Below are 17,347 nucleotides of genomic sequence, written 5' to 3'. Positions count from 1 at the left end.
TATTTTACAAAGCCTCTGCTTTAAGAAAATATATAATATTTGTGGGTTCTACATATTTTTGTAAAAAATTGCTGATTTTACCAATAAAATTAAAAAAATTGCCCCGGTTAGTATAAAATGGCGCTGTTCTCCATTGTGCCACCAGGTGGCGATTTCATACCTCTATGATATCGGCAAACTGCGTCTGGATGAGTTTGTTGAATTCCTCCATATTCAGCGTGTCGCAGGGGGCGGTCTCGCTGCTGTAGCTGTGGAAGGTCTCGATGATCCGCCGGATGGCGTTTAGGATGTTGGCCATGGCTGCGGCGGGGAAGGTCTAGGCTGGAAATTAAAAAAATAACTAAATTATCCAATAAATTCAATTTTAAATAAAATTAATATGATTACAATATAATAATAATAATAATAATAATAATAATAATAATAATAATAATAATTATAATATAACAATAATAATATAGTTATAATTATAATTAAAAATAATAATAATAATTATAACAATAATAATTATAATAACAATAATAATTATTATATATTATTATTACTATTATTAATATAACAATAATAATAATATAATAGTAATAATTATAATAACATAACAATTATGATAATATAATAATTATTATTATTATTATATTATAATTTTTATTATTTGTATTACTAACAATAATAATAATAATAATAATAATAATAATAATAATAATAATAATATAATACCAATAATAATAATATAATAGTAATAATTATAATAAAATAATAATTATAATCACAATAATATAATAATAATTATAAAATAATATATAATTATTATTAATAAAAAATAATAATAATATATAATAATACATTTTTGTACACCCAGGAGAGTAGTCAATATTTAACTTTTCTTCCTTTTTTTGAATTCTAAGTAAAGTTTTGTACATGTCTTTGTTGACTTGTTTCGTGTCTGTAAAACCGCATATTTCACTTTATTGTGCTTACATTGAGCACTTTGCTGTATGTATTAATGTCATGCATCTTCGCCAATAAAAATGAATTAAAAAAAAAAATACATATATATTTTGACATGACAAAAATTTAGGAATTACAGATACAATTAAGAGATTTTCATATTTCAGGGACCCAGACAATGACAACTGATGATTGGACAAATGCACTATGAATATTCACTAGAAATTTTTTTTTACAATTTGCGTTTTTAGCAAGTAGCCATAAAAAAACACCACCTCCAAAAAAAATTGATCAAAAAGTTGAATTACATTCACATTTTTAATTTTTTCCTAATATGTCTGAAACATTAAATTGGCCAAATTCACCAATTTTAGTTTTTGTATCCCAATGTTGAGGCTGCCCCCCCTAGTAGGGTTAATGTTTCTTTTCTGCTCTGCTGTCCTACAGCGATCTGTCTCTCAGCTGTCCTTGGTTGCCTGAGCCAGTCAGGTGCAAATCATTACAATGTAGATATGTGGGGGATCTGAGGAATCGATCGGCTAGTTTTGCAGCCACATAGAAAGAGCTCCCTGAGAGAGCTGCTGGGAACAAATGCCAAGATGTTACTCTGTTGGTCTGTTCCCCCATGTGGGGGGCCCCATTTGGGGTTCCCTAAGGGGCTGGGTACCTGAGGACTCTATGGACTCTTAACTGCTAGCTGTGGATGTATTACCTCCTGTATGGACTTCCTGCCAATCATGGACTAAGGACACTTGCTGCCTCTTGTGGATTATTTGAACACTTACCTCTAAAGGACTCTGGACCCTGCTGTTATTTAGGTAGGCTCACCTTGTGGGCAGTAGACCTCCCCTGTACAGGAATGTGGGGGGAGAAGAACTCTTCCTGTATGTTTGCCTCTCTTCAGTAAAGTGACCATTATGCGTTAATTGCCTGGTCTGACGTCCCTTAAAGGGGTGCATGCACGGTATCTAAAGTACAAGGCATGCAACACAGAAAGGGGGTGGAGCTAGAGGAAGATGCAACACAGCAATAAGGCGGAGCTAGAGGAAGATGCAACACAGCAAGGGGGCGGAGCTAGAGGAAGATGCAACACGGCAAGGGGGTGGAGCTAGAGGAAGATGCAACACAGCAAGGGGGCGGAGCTAGAGGAAGATGCAACACGGCAAGGGGTGGAGCTAGAGGAAGATGCAACACAGCAAGGGGGCGGAACTAGAGGAAGATGCAACATAGCAAGGGGGCGGAGCTAGAGAAAGATGCAACACAGCAAGGGGCGGAGCTAGAGGAAGATGCAACACAGCAAGGCGGTGGAGCTAGAGGAAGATGCAACACAGAAAGGGGGTGGAGCTAGAGGAAGATGCAACACAGCAATAAGGCGGAGCTAGAGGAAGATGCAATACCCGGTCAGACACACAGAGCACTGTCCAGGGGAAAGTAATGTGGGGTTGCCAAGGACTACAGTGTTGTCATTACTTAAAGCAGCCAACCAGCCAGGAGACGGGTGACATGGCAGGGGTGATGGCTCCTTTGATAGTGGAGGGGGTTAAGCGATTGGCACCTCCACTAGCGGCTGGTTCCCCCACTTTCTGGGACCGAACCTGCAGCACAGACTGCAGTCATGGAAAAGAGGTGCAGAGGGGCCCCAGGAGAAAGAGAGAGAGAGAGAGAGAGAGAGCCTTTCCTGTAACTCATAGTAACCATGGGAGGGGTCACTGGGAGGTGATATGCTGGATTGGTGGAGCCCGGTGCAGCCTTGGTGGTACCGGCCTCATCTGCTCACTTACTCCTCCCCAACCACCCCCTCAGAGGAACCACAAGTTCTAGCACTTCTCAAATACTCCTCCCCCGCCTATCCCCCTCAGAGGAACAACAAATCCCAGCATTGCTCACCTACTCCTCCCCCCGCCCACCGCCCTCAGAGGAACAACAAGTCCCAGCATTGCTCACCTACTCCTCCCCCCGCCCACCCCCCTCGGAGGAACCACAAGTCCCAGCACTACTTGACTACTCCTCCCCTGTCCATCCCCCTCAGAGGAACCACAAGTCTCAGCACTGCTCACCTACCCCACCCATCCCCCTCAGAGGAACCACAATTCCCAGCACTACTTGACTACCCCTCCCCCACCCATCCCCTCCAGAGGAACCACAAGTCCCAGCATTGCTCACCTACTCCTCCCCCGTCCACCCCCTCAGAGTAACCACAAGTCCCAGCATTGCTCACCTACTCCTCCCCCCGCCCACCCCCCTCAGAGGAACAACAAGTCCCAGCATTGCTCACCTACTCCTCCCCCCCACCCACCCCCCTCGGAGGAACCACAAGTCCCAGCACTACTTGACTACTCCTCCCCTGTCCATCCCCCTCAGAGGAACCACAAGTCTCAGCACTGCTCACCTACCCCACCCATCCCCCTCAGAGGAACCACAATTCCCAGCACTACTTGACTACCCCTCCCCCACCCATCCCCTCCAGAGGAACCACAAGTCCCAGCATTGCTCACCTACTCCTCCCCCGTCCACCCCCTCAGAGTAACCACAAGTCCCAGCACGGCTCACCTACCCCTCCCCCACCCATCCCCCTCAGAAGAACCACAATTCCCAGCACTACTCGACTACCCCTCCCCCACCCATCCCCCTCAGAGGAACCACAAGTCCCAGCACTGCTCCATGATCTGTATGGTGCACCACATCAAAGGAGCATATTAGAATTGCCCATGATTAGTCCTCTCAACATTCAATAGAGGAATCCACACTGAGCACATGATGTCACCACTCCATAGATTACATCATTTTATATACTTTAATATACTTTTTACTTTACAATTATATAATATATATACACACATACAGTGCCTTGAAAAAGTATTGTATTTGTATGGCGCCCCCCGGAGTCAATACTTTGTAGAACCCCCTTTCTCTACAAGTCTTTTTGGGGATGTCTCTACCAGCTTTGCACATCTAGAGAGGACATTTCTGCCCATTCTTCTTTGTAAAATATCTCAAGCTCTGTCAGATTGGATGGAGAGCGTCTGTGAACAGCAATTTTCAAGTCTTGCCACAGATTCTCAATGTGATTTAGGTCTGGACTGTGACTGGGCCATTCTAACACATGAATATGCTTTGATCTAAACCATTCCATTGTAGCTCTGGCTGGATGTTTCGGGTCGTTGTCCTGCTGGAAGGTGAACCTCCACCCCAGTCTCAAGTCTTTTGTAGACTCTAACAGGTTTTCTTCTAAGATTGTCTTGTGTTTGTCTCCATCCATCTTCCCGTCAACTCTGACCAGCTTCCCTGTCCCTGCTGAAGAAAAGCAACCCCACCACATGATGCTGCCACCACCATGTTTCACGGTGGGGATGGTGTGTTCAGGGTGATGTGCAGTGTTAGTTTTCCCCACACATAGCGTTTTGCTTTTAGGCCATAAAGTTGAATTTTGGTCTCCTCTGACCAGATCACCTTCTTCCACATGTTTGCTGTGTCCTCCACATGGCTTCTCACAAACTACAAACAGGACTTCTTATGACTTTCTTTCACCAATGTCTTTCTTCTTGTCACTCTTCCATAAAGGGCAGATTTGTGGAGAACACGACTAATAGTTGTCCTGTGGACAGATTCTCCCACCTGAGCTGTGGATCTCTGCAGCTCCTCCAGAGTTACCATGGACCTCTTGGCTCTTCTCTGATGAATGCTCTCCTTGCCCGGCCGGTCAGTTTAGGTGGACGGCCATGTCTTGGTAGGTTTGCAGTTGTGCCATACTCTTTCCATTTTCCGATGATGGATTGAACAGAGCTCCGTGAGATGTTCAAAGCTTGGGAGATTTTTTATAACCTAACCCTGCTTTATACTTCTCCACAACTTTATCCCTGACCTGTCTGGTGTGTTCCTTGGCCTTCATGATGCTGTTTGTTCACTAAGGTTCTCTAACAAACCTCCTGAGGACTTCACAGAACAGCTGTATTTATACAGAGATTAAATGACACACAGGTGGACTCCATTTACTAATTAGGTGACTTCTGAAGGCAATTGGTTCCACTAGATTTTAGTTATCAGAGTAAAGGGGACTGAATACAAATGCCCCTCCCCCCCCCCACTTTTCACATATTTATTTGTATCATTTATCATTTTCCTTCCACTTCACAATTATGTGTCACTTTGTGTTGGTCTATCACATAAAATCCCAATAAAATACATTAATATTTTTGGTTGTAACAAAATGTGGAACATTTCAAGGGGTATGAATACTTTTTCAAGGCACTGTAAGTGTGTGACTGTGGAGGGAGGGTACATTAGAGTGTAAGCTCCTCTGGTACAGAGACTGATGTGACTGGCTCAGTGATCTCTGTACAGCCCTGCGGTATATGTCAGAGCTAAATAAACATACAGCATATTAATAGTGAAGTGGTGGGATTAGAGTGTAAGCTCCTCTGTCACACCCCTGAATAATAAATCCATAATAGAAGGTTACCTGGCCAGTGAGTGATGCGTCTCCTCCGGTCTCGGCAGATCGGTGTCTGGGTCGGTTGGGATCAGATTTATTGGGTGTCTTTATATAATAAATAAACATAGTGACACCCGGGTGACACCCATCTCCTCTCTCCGCCCCGCCGTGTTCCGTCTCCTGAGCTGCCCATTACCTCCTAATCTCCCCATCACACCCTGTTCTGAATAATGAGCCATCTGTGCGATGCTCTGATGCTGCAATGCTCTGCGCCCCCCCCTGACATTGATAGGAACTCAGTCACCTGCGGTGTCACCCGCATTACTCCCCGTGAATCACTCTGCATTGGCTGGAAGGCGAATTTCCAGCATTTATCACAACTGCTGCACTAAACCAGTTTAACGGATGCTGGGCCCCTCCCCCCCACTGAAATGTATATGAAAACTTTATTCGGGGGTTTGGGTGAAGGGTGGAGGGGTTAGAGATCATAGCTGTTCATCCATCGAAAATGCCTGTAAATATTCGTTCTGTGTGAATGGGGTGAAATCGAATGTTCTCTGACTCTAGTCTCTGCAATTCGAATGTGTGGGGAAAAAAAACACATTATAGCCAAAAGATGGCGCTAGGTATGTATGGTGACTAGATGGGGCCAGGTATGTATGACTGCTAGATGGGGCTAGGTATGTATGACTACTAGATGGGGCCAGGTATGTATGACTACTAGATGGGGCCAGGTATGTATGACTACTAGATGGGGCCAGGTATGTATGACTACTAGATGGGGCTAGGTATGTATGACTGCTAGATGGCGCTAGGTATGTATGACTACTAGATGGGGCTAGGTATGTATGACTACTAGATGGGGCTAGGTATGTATGACTACTAGATGGGGCTAGGTATGTATGACTACTAGATGGCGCTAGGTACGTATGACCACTAGATGGGGCTAGGTATGTATGACTACTAGATGGGGCTAGGTATGTATGACTGCTAGATGGGGCTAGGTATGTATGACTACTAGATGGGGCTAGGTATGTATGACTACTAGATGGGGCTAGGTATGTATGACTACTAGATGGCGCTAGGTATGTATGACTACTAGATGGGGCTAGGTATGTATGACTACTAGATGGCGCTAGGTACGTATGACCACTAGATGGGGCTAGGTATGTATGGTCACTAGATGGCGCTAGGTACGTATGACCACTAGATGGGGCTAGGTATGTATGACTACTAGATGGCGCTAGGTATGTATGACCACTAGATGGGGCTAGGTACGTATGACCACTAGATGGCGCTAGGTATGTATGACCACTAGATGGGGCTAGGTATGTATGACTACTAGATGGCGCTAGGTATGTATGACCACTAGATGGCGCTAGGTATGTATGACCACTAGATGGGGCTAGGTATGTATGACCACTAGATGGGGCTAGGTATGTATGGCCACTAGATGGTGCCAGGCATGCATGGCCACCAGATGGTGCTCGGTATGTATGGCCACTAGATGGCGCTAGGTATGACCACTAGATGGGGCTAGGTATATATGGCCACTAGATGGCGCTAGGTATGTATGACCACTAGATGGGGCTAGGTATGTATGACCACTAGATGGGGCTAGGTATGTATGGCCACTAGATGGCGCTAGGTATGTATGACCACTAGATGGGGCTAGGTATATATGGCCACTAGATGGGGCTAGGTATGTATGGTCACTAGATGGGGCTAGGTATGTATGGTCACTAGATGGGGCTAGGTATGTATGGTCACTAGATGGGGCTAGGTATGTATGGTCACTTGGTGGCACTGGTTATGTATGGCCCCTAGATGGCGCTGGGTATGTATGGTCACTAGATGGGGCTAGGTATGTATGACCACTAGATGGGGCTAGGTATGTATGGCCACTAGATGGCGCTAGGTATGTATGACCACTAGATGGGGCTAGGTATGTATGGTCACTAGATGGGGCTAACAGTATGCACGGCCACTAGATGGGGCTAGGTATGTATGGTCACTTGGTGGCACTGGGTATGTATGGCCCCTAGATGGTGCTGGGTATGTATGGTCACTAGATGGTGCTGGGTATGTATGACCACTAGATGGGGCTAGGTATGTATGACCACTAGATGGGGCTAGGTATGTATGACCACTAGATGGGGCTAGGTATGTATGACCACTAGATGGGGCTAGGTATGTATGACCACTAGATGGGGCTAGGTATGTATGACCACTAGATGGGGCTAGGTATGTTTGGTCACTAGATGGGGCTAGGTATGTATGGCCACTAGATGGGGCTAGGTATGTATGACCACTAGATGGTGCTAGGTATAAACAAAACAGGGGGATTTACCAAGACAGGAGTAGACAGAATCTGGAGCAGCTGTGCCTGGCAACCAATCATGTTCTATCCTTCATTTTTTAAAACCTAACTGAACAAGCTGATTGGTTGCCATGCAAAGCTGCTTCAGATTCTGTCTACTCCAGTGTGGATGAATTCACAGCCAACCCTCCCCCCGTGTTAGGGGGGAAAATTCCATAATATGACCACTAGATGGAGCAGAGAAGCTTGCTTATTTACTAAGCGCCATCTAGTGGCCAATAATGTATTTTCTCCATTCACACCTTCAATCTCCAGAGAAAATATAGCTTAAGAACGTTCGATTTTGGCACAATTCGCACAAATTCCAGTGAAGATGGACAAACCGCTATGCAAACGATTTATAAATACCACCAAAAGTATCAAAACCATCAAATAACAATTATCAGAAAGGATACTTTGTTACATATCCAATGGGCCAGCGCCAACTAGGTGTATAAAACATCGAAACCATCAAACCAATGATCACAAATAACACATTGCGGTCTATTTATAAAACATTCGTTGCTCGAATGTCAGAAGCATTTGTGCAGGCGTTCATTTCCTGTAGTGGCCAAATAGAATAGATGAATTCCTGGTGTCATCAGCTCCATCTAGTGGCCAAATAGGATAGATGAATTTCTGGTGGCATCAGCTCCATCTAGTGGCCAAATAGAATAGATGAATTCCTGGTGTCATCAGCTCCATCTAGTGGCCAAATAGGATAGATGAATTCCTGGTGGCATCAGCTCCATCTAGCGGCCAAATAGAATAGATTACCTCCTGTATCATCAGCTCCACCTAGTGGCCAAATAGAATAGATTAATTCCTGGTGTCATCAGCTCCATCTAGTGGCCAAATAGAATAGATTACCTCCTGGTGCCATCAGCTCCATCTAGTGGCCAAATAGAATAGATTACCTCCTGGTGCCATCAGCTCCATCTAGTGGCCAAATAGAATAGATTACCTCCTGGTGCCATCAGCTCCATCTAGTGGCCAAATAGAATAGATTACCTCCTGGTGCCATCAGCTCCATCTAGTGGCCAAATAGAATAGATGAATTTGTGGTGTCATCAGCTCCATCTAGAGGCCAAATAAAATAGATTACCTCCTGGTGCCATTAGCTCCATCTAGTGGCCAAATAGAATAGATTACCTCCTGGTGTCATCAGCTCCATCTAGATGCCAAACAGAATAGATGAATTCCTGGTGTCATCAGCTCCATCTAGTGGCCAAAAAGAATAGATGAATTCCTGGTGTCTCAGCTCCATCTAGTTGCCAAATAGAATAGATGAATTCCTGGTGTCATCAGCTCTATCTAGTGGCCAAATAGAATAGATGAATTCCTGGTGCCATCAGCTCCATCTAGTGGCCTCCTGTATCGTCAGCGCCATCTAGTGCCTAAATAGAATAGATTACCTCCTGGTGTCATCAGCTCCATCTAGTGGCCAAATAGAATAGATGAATTCCTGGTGCCATCAGCTCCATCTAGTGGCCAAATAGAATAGATTTACCTCCTGCTGCCATCAGCTCCACCTAGTGGCCTCCTGTATCGTCAGCGCCATCTAGTGCCTAAATAGAATAGATTACCTCCTGGTGTCATCAGCTCCATCTAGTGGCCTCCTGGTGTCATCAGCTCCATCTAGTGGCCAAATAGAATAGATGAATTCCTGGTGCCATCAGCTCCATCTAGTGGCCTCCTGGTGTCATCAGCTCCATCTAGTGGCCAAATAGAATAGATGAATTCCTGGTGCCATCAGCTCCATCTAGTGGCCAAATAGAATAGATGAATTCCTGGTGCCATCAGCTCCATCTAGTGGCCAAATAGAATAGATTTACCTCCTGCTGCCATCAGCTCCACCTAGTGGCCTCCTGTATCGTCAGCGCCATCTAGTGCCTAAATAGAATAGATTACCTCCTGGTGCCATCAGCTCCATCTAGTGGCCAAATAGAATAGATGAATTCCCGGTGTCATCAGCTCCATCTAGTGGCCAAATAGAAATCGCATTGGATTAGGAAGATTTTTTTTATCCCCCTCTGGAGTAAATTGGCCTATGCTTCGTATGGGGGGGGGGGGGGGGTGTTGCCTTCCTCTGGATGCATCTGTGGGTATAGCATTGTGTATATGGAGGATTTCTATTTATTTTCTATTGGCTGAGCTTGCTGGCTTTTTCTGACTTTGCAACTGCGTAACTATAGGGGGCGCTAACAGCTAATCAGAATAATATTGATAAAATAAATGCCAATATTACCATTAGCCGTATCCATGATAGTAGTAGACCAAGCATACAAATAGGATCATGTCATTGTATAATAATAAATAAAATAATTTTTTTAATTAAAACTAACTAGATAATATAATCATGTGATTGGATGAGGGGCGGAAGACATTTTAGTAATGGGTGACTTTAACATGACCTTTACAGCAGACATAGACAGACTCCACTCTGTGTCCAGATGGGCCCCCGGCTTGTCAGAATGGGTCTCCACTTCGCCTTGACAGATGTCTGGCGCCACTCTAACCTCACTGCTAAACAGTTCACCTAGTTTAAGACTCTATCCCGTATTGACATGATATTTGCATCATACTCTATACTTAAGAAGACCTCGGACGTTGACATTATGTCTAGGGGCATATCAGACCATGCCCCTCTGTTTCTCAAACTGTCCCTTGGGCCCCCAGGGGAGAGGCTGTGGAGACTCTTGAGATATTGGATAGAAGACGAAGGGATTCAGGAGATGGTACAGGAGGGAATATGCCACTATTGGCTAGATAACGTGGACACTACCACCCCTCTGGTCACCTGGGATGCCTTTAAGACCTGGACCAGAGGGGAATATATGCCACGCATATCAGCAGCACGCAAGAAATCTGCACATTCTCTGGAGGGGCTAGAAGATGAGGCCAGGTTGAAAGAAGAGGCATAGTATACGTGGTGCAACCCGATCAGGTTACATATGGAGCATGGCAGTTAGCCTTGCGACCACTATCCCTCTGTAGGGTGGAGGGGACACGGAAGTCACTCCTCACCACAGCACAAAAACTTTGAATATGGCAATAAGAGGGGTCGCCTAATGGCGTGGTTGGCCAAGGGTCAGTTCGCTGTCACTCATATAGGCGGAGTCAGGGACACTACTGAAATCGCCTGAAGATATTAATCTTAGATTTTCCCTATATTACCAGCACCTGTGCTCCTCCAGGGTGAACTATTCCCCACAGGAACTATCCGAATATCTAGCTGATGTTTCTTTTCTGACTCTTGGAGAAGAGGCTTGCATGAACTTGGAGGCTGATATCACCCTGGAGGAGGTTCAGATTGCTCTCTCTCAGCTCCAGGCAGGGAACACCCCAGGGGCAGTCGGTTTGCCAATGGAATTTTACTCTCATTATCAAGAGCTACTGGCCCCTCGGTATGTGACTCTGTATGCTCAGTTTTTTGAGCTGGAGGCAATCCCCGAATCTATGTCAGAGGCGGTGGTGGTGTTGATTCCCAAACCGGGCAAGGACCCTGAGGACTGCTCCTTCTACAGTCCAATCTCTTTGCTAAATGTGGACACCAAGATTTTGGCAAAAATTTTGGCGAACAGATTGTCTGTGGTTCTGGAGGAGGCGGTCCACCCAGATCAAACTGGATTTATGCCTGGGAAGGGAACCGACATCAACCTCCGCCGCCTCTTTCTTAACGTGTCTATTACTCATGAAAACAGTGGTAAACGGGTCATCACTTCCTTGGATGCCGAGAAGGCGTTTGACTCGGTAGAGTGGGTCTATTTGTGGGAGGCCCTGAATAGGTTCGGATTTGGCCCTAGGTTCCTTCAATGGCTGCATATGCTATACCGGGCACCCTCGGCTCGGATCAAAACCAATGATAGACTGTCAGGGGCACACGCCAGGGATGCCCATTGTCCCCTGCACTGTTCGCGCTTGCACTTGAACCTTTGGCAATTGTAATTAGGAGTTCTGACAGAGTGAGAGGACTGAGGGTAGGATCCCTAGAAGACAAAATTTCTCTCTAAGCGGACGATACCTTATTATACCTGCAGGATGCGGGAGAGTCACTGCAAGGGGCACTGGAGATATTCAATACTTTTGGTAGGTTTTCAGGCATACGTATCAACTGGTCCAAATTTAATATCTTCCCTCTGGACCCTCAGGCTCGTGATCCTGGTGTCGCAGTGCCTCTAATTTGGATTGATCAATTCAGGTATTTGGGTGTCCACATTCGGAGAGAGCTGAAAAGTTTTATAGATCTCAACCTGCAACCGGTATTGTCCCAACTTCGAACCAGGTGTGCCTCTTGGACCTCCCTGCCTCTGAACCTTATGGGTCGCATAAATTTGTTGAAGATGTTGTTTCTTCCTAAATTCACATGTTTTCCATAACAGTCCTATCTGGGTACCCAACTCCTTTTTTGAGGAACTAGACAAATGCGTGGGCTCCTTCATTTGGGGAGGAGTGACCCCCAGACTGGCTAGATAGACCCTGACACTCCCTGTCTGATATGGGGGCCTAGCGCTACCGAACATATTATTGGGTGGCTGTACTAGTCACAGTCAGGTGGTGGTATGTCCTTTCCAAGGGGAATGCAGTGGTGTGTCTAGAGGCGGCAGTCCTTGGATCACTCCGAGAGCTGGGTAATTTGGTATATAGGGGGCATAGGGCATATGACAACCTTCCACAACCTACCAAAACAACTCTTAGGGCATGGACGGTGGCCAGGCGGGGGCTTCTTCAGCCTCGGAACTGGTCCCCCTTCTGCCCTTTGTGGGGGAACCCTAACCTTCTGCAACTTAGGATTGTCCCTGACCCACAGATTTGGGCCAAACATGGTATTAAAACGCTTGGAGATATTATCCCAACGGGAGATATAATACCATTTACGACTCTCCAAATTAACCATTACCTGCCAGACTGGATGTACTTCAGATATCTCCAGCTACGCCATGCCATTAGGGCCCAATTCCCGACGCCTCCCAGATTGACCATGGATCCTATTGAGGAGCTGTTGGCCCAAGAAAAGCTGCAAAAGCCCCTATCTGCTCTATATCTAGACCTGCTGAGAAAAGACTCCACCAAAATAGATAAACTCTGGGTTCAGTGGAAAGCGGATATACCGGACCTGGACAGAGAGGACCGGGATGACTGCTTAGCCAACAGTACTACCTTACTGATATCCTCAAAAGAAAGATTAATACAGGTCAAATTCCTACACAGGGTCTATTATACCCCCCAGATGCTCCACAGGATTTACCCACAGAGACCACAGGACTGCCCCCGGTGTCAACACGAAACAGGCACATATTTCCACATGTTTTGGAGTTGCCGTAAAATGACCAGATATTGGGCTAAGGTGGTAGATTCCATCAATGGCCGTCTCTAGCTGGTTCTTCCTGTGTCCCCGGAGCTTGCGCTTCTGGGTATCCAGGATGACGACCAGAGGCCGCGATATACCAAACCGCTCCTGACTTACTTATTCTTTTACGCAAAAAAAGAGAAATTGTACGGCAGTGGAATGCCCCCTCCCCCCCTACGGTGGGATCATGGGAGAAGTCATGTGCTTCCTCTGTATAAACTAACATACCTCAACAGAAACTGCCCCAAGAAGTTTACTAAAATTTGGCAGCCACGGACTGCGTAGATAGGAGTTGACCCCCGGTCTACGGGTTCCTGATAGGTGGAGATGTAGTACCTACTCTGGCTCTTATCTCAGGAGAATAGAAGATATCCCACACTACAGATGTGTAATGTCGTATTGTTAATGTACTCATTGTCCTGGGTATGGATGCTTACCTGTACTGTATCTTTTTGATTTAGTCCATTTTGGACAAATGTTGTATCATGCTTTAAAATTTCTTTGTTTCAATAAAGGAACATTTTGAATTAAAAAAAAAATATATAATCATGTAACTTAATAAAAAAAAAAAAAAGAAAAGAAAAGAAATAAATACATTGAAACGCACAAGCCCTATACAGTCATAAACTGATCCTAGGTGGCAATTATAGATTCAAAGTGGACTGGACACAGTTTAAATCGTTACATAAATACAACAAAATGAATAAAAAGTAAATAACGTAATTCAATAATATTATCCTGTAATTAAATTAAACAAAATAATGAATAAAAAAATAAATAAAATAGGTACATCAAAATAAATAAATAAAAATAAAGTAATTCAATAGGGTACATTTTATATATCATGCTTCTATGTAACAGTATAAGAGTTTATAAAATAAATATTTAGAAAAATGAGCACATAAAAAAAAAAAAGATTAAATTGGTCAACTTAAATGCTGTCCCCAAATTGACATAGTCATGACCTATATGACATAAGGATTATAATGGATATAAATCGATGGCCAATAAAGTGAAGGGTTGTCATTACCATAAAAACACTATAATTAGAATGTAAATGTGGCAGTTATATATCAATAAAAACTATAAATCTTTATTTTAATTATACATTAGCAATATTAATAAAGTTTTCCAATACAGAAACCTCCCTCGTGTTTTGTAATTATTGCGTTTTCATTACATGACAGTGGAATAAAATCTCCCCAACTTTGATAAATTCCTCCCCGACGCGTGAAAATCCCGCAAGATCGCCACTAGATGGCGCAAAGCAGCATTCTTATTTCCTATGATATTTAGCTCCACCTAGTGACCACAATACAGTATTCTCCCCATTCACACCGTCCTTCTACAGGGAGAATATAACCTGAGAATATCCCATCCCCCCCCCGTTCGCAGTTTACTCGCAGTTTTGATGGATGAATCTTTTTATAAATACGCTTCTAAGTGTTAAAGTATCAGAAACCATCAAATAACAACGATCACAAATGATACATTGTTACAATTCCATCATCTTATTTCAGACAATGGTTGTTTGATGGTTTAGTTATTTTTTTAGGCAAGGTTTACATTCACCCCCCCCCCACCCAACACAAACTGGTTCTGTGTAAATGGGGCAAAATCAAACGTCCTCAGGCTGTGTTCTCTGCAGATCGAATGTTACTCAATAGCGAAGGGGGAATTTATTAAAACCGTAATCTAGAGCAGCTCTGGGTGGCAACCAATCGGCTTCTGTATTTCATTTATGAAACTTAACTGAACAAGCTGAAGGTAGAGAGCTGATTGGTTGGCATTCACAGCGGCTCCCTGTTCTGTCTGCTCCGGCTTTAAGTTCCCATCAGTGTGAATGGAGGGGGGGGGGGATACAGCATTAGGGCCACTAGATGGCACCAAGGAGCAAACTGTTTTCCCTGAGCTACTTACGCCATCTAGTGGCTATAATACAGAACTTTCCCCATTCCCACCTTCGATCTGCAGAGACTGTAACCTGGGAATATTCGATGTTTGCCCCATTCGCACAGAACGAATTTACATGCAGTTTTAAAGGAAGAACGGTGATACAAATCTATATTTAATTTATGAAACTTAGCCGAACAAGCTGAAGGTTAGAAGCTGATTGGTTGCCATTTCACATTCTCTCTGCTCCAGCTTTAACAAGTTCCTATCAGTGCGAAGGAGGAATATACAGTATTAGGGCCACTAGATGGAGTTGAGGAGCTTCCTTTTATTCCTATGATACTTAGCACCATCTAGTGGCCATAATGTGGTGTTTTCTCCATTCACACTTGTAGGACTCCATCTAGTGACAAATGGAATAGATAATTTCCTGGTGTCATCAGCTCCATCTAGTGGCCAAATGGAATAGATTACCTCCTAGTGTCATCAGCTCCATCTAGTGGCCAAATAGACTAGATTACCTCATGGTGTCATCAGCTCCATCTAGTGGCCAAATAGAATAGATTACCTCATGGTGTCATCAGCTCCATCTAGTGGCCAAATAGACTAGATTACCTCATGGTGTCATCAGCTCCATCTAGTGGCCAAATAGAATAGATTACCTCCTGGTGTCATCAGCTCCATCTAGTGGCCAAATAGACTAGATTACCTCATGGTGTCATCAGCTCCATCTAGTGGCCAAATAGAATAGATTACCTCCTGGTGTCATCAGCTCCATCTAGTGGCCAAAAAGAATAGATGAATTCCTGGTGTCATCAGCTCCATCTAGTGGCCAAATAGAATAGATTACCTCCTGGTGTCATCAGCTCCATCTAGTGGCCAAATAGAATAGATGACGTTCTGGTGTCATCAGCTCCATCTAGTGGCCAAATAGAATAGATGACGTTCTGGTGTCATCAGCTCCATCTACTGGCCAAATAGAATAGAGGAATTTCTGGTGTCATCAGCTCCATCTAGTGGCTTGACTGTGAAGTGCAACTTTGCTGCAACTTTGTATGGGTATGACTTGATGGGACTTTGATTGACCAAAGATATTGGACAACCGTAGTATCTAAAACCTTCAGGTGCGACATTCATGTGACTTTTTGAAGCTTGGGCTCCTTTCACACTTGCACAACTCTAAAGTCGCACAACTTTGATGGGTGCGACATAGAATGCGACTTTGGCTTTGACCAGTGATAAACAACTGTTGCATGTAAAATCTTCAGGTGCGACATTCATGTGACGTTTGAGGGCTAGCCTTGAAGTCTATGGCCCTCAAGTCGCATGAAAGTTGGACCAAAAGTAGTACATGAACTACTTTGAAGTGGCTGCTAGTTGAAGTCTCATAGATATGAATGGTACTCGTTGGAGAACATGGGGTGTGACGTGACAAGTCCACAAGTGTGAATGGAGGCTTAACATTGAAGTCTATGGCCTACAAGTTGCATGGAAGTTGGACCTAAGCAGTGCATGAACTATATTGAAGTGGCTGCAACTTTAGGTTGTGCATACTCTATTACCAAAAGTATTGGGACACCTGCCTTTACACATGAACTTTAATGAATCCCAGTCTTAGTCCGGAGGGTTCAATATTGAGTTGGCTCCGCCCTTTGCAGCTATAACAGCTTCAACTCTTCTGGGAAGGCCGTCCACAAGGTTTAGGAGTGTGTCTATGGGAACGTTTGACCATTCTGCGCATTGTGAGGTCAGGCACTGATGTTGGACGAGAAGGCCTGGCTCGCAGCATCCGCTCTAATTAACCCTAAAGGTGTTCTATGGGATTCTGTGCAGGCCAGTCAAGTTCCTCCACCCCAAACTCGCTCCATCCATGTCTTTATGGACCTTGCTTTGTGCACTGTTCCAAATCATTTGGTGGAGGGGGGATTATGGTGTGGGCAGGGATGGACTGGCCATCGGGACTACCAGATGTTCCCCAGTGGGCCGATGGCTCAGTGGGCCGGTTTCAGTGGTGCAGGGCGATCTACTTGTCAATTGCTGACAGCTGGCGCCTGACGGGTAGATCGAGATTTAACCAGCATGCAGAGTAGCACAGGAAGCGCCTGTCTGTAGTAAGTTCTCTCTCATGTCACGCAGCGCTGCTCGCTCCCCGGCAGCCCCTCCTCTCTTCTCGTGTATCCCAGATGTTGTCACAAGCCAATGGGGATAGACGAGAAGAGAGGAAAGGGCCGCCGGGGAGTGAGCAGTGCTGCGTGACATGAGAGAGAACTTACTACAGACAGGCGCTTCCTGCATGCTGGCCAGGCTAGTAAACAATCCCATAATGTGCCCCATAATGTGCCATGTGTCCTGATCATGTGGCCCC

At 44.7% G+C, this 17,347-nt stretch overlaps 1 protein-coding gene across 1 annotated transcript in view; it reads right to left on the bottom strand.

The window, feature by feature from the left end:
- LOC141116384 (uncharacterized) overlaps window positions 1–5,559 on the bottom strand; it is a 37,732-nt gene extending 32,173 nt beyond the window's left edge. The window contains exons 1-2 of the mRNA XM_073608633.1: window positions 5,408–5,559; window positions 161–321 (exon numbers count right to left, since the gene is read on the bottom strand). Of these exons, the coding sequence (XP_073464734.1) occupies window positions 161–298 (138 nt within the window). The 5' untranslated portion in view covers window positions 299–321; window positions 5,408–5,559. The remainder of the gene's footprint in view (window positions 1–160; window positions 322–5,407) is intronic.
- Between the last annotated feature and the right edge of the window lie 11,788 nt (window positions 5,560–17,347).

Source organism: Aquarana catesbeiana, linkage group LG13 (genome assembly GCF_042186555.1).
Source record: "Aquarana catesbeiana isolate 2022-GZ linkage group LG13, ASM4218655v1, whole genome shotgun sequence".
NCBI classification, from domain to species: Eukaryota; Metazoa; Chordata; class Amphibia; order Anura; family Ranidae; genus Aquarana; species Aquarana catesbeiana.
Note: the sequence above shows the minus strand (reverse complement) of the source record. Positions and strands in the feature narration are given on the sequence as shown.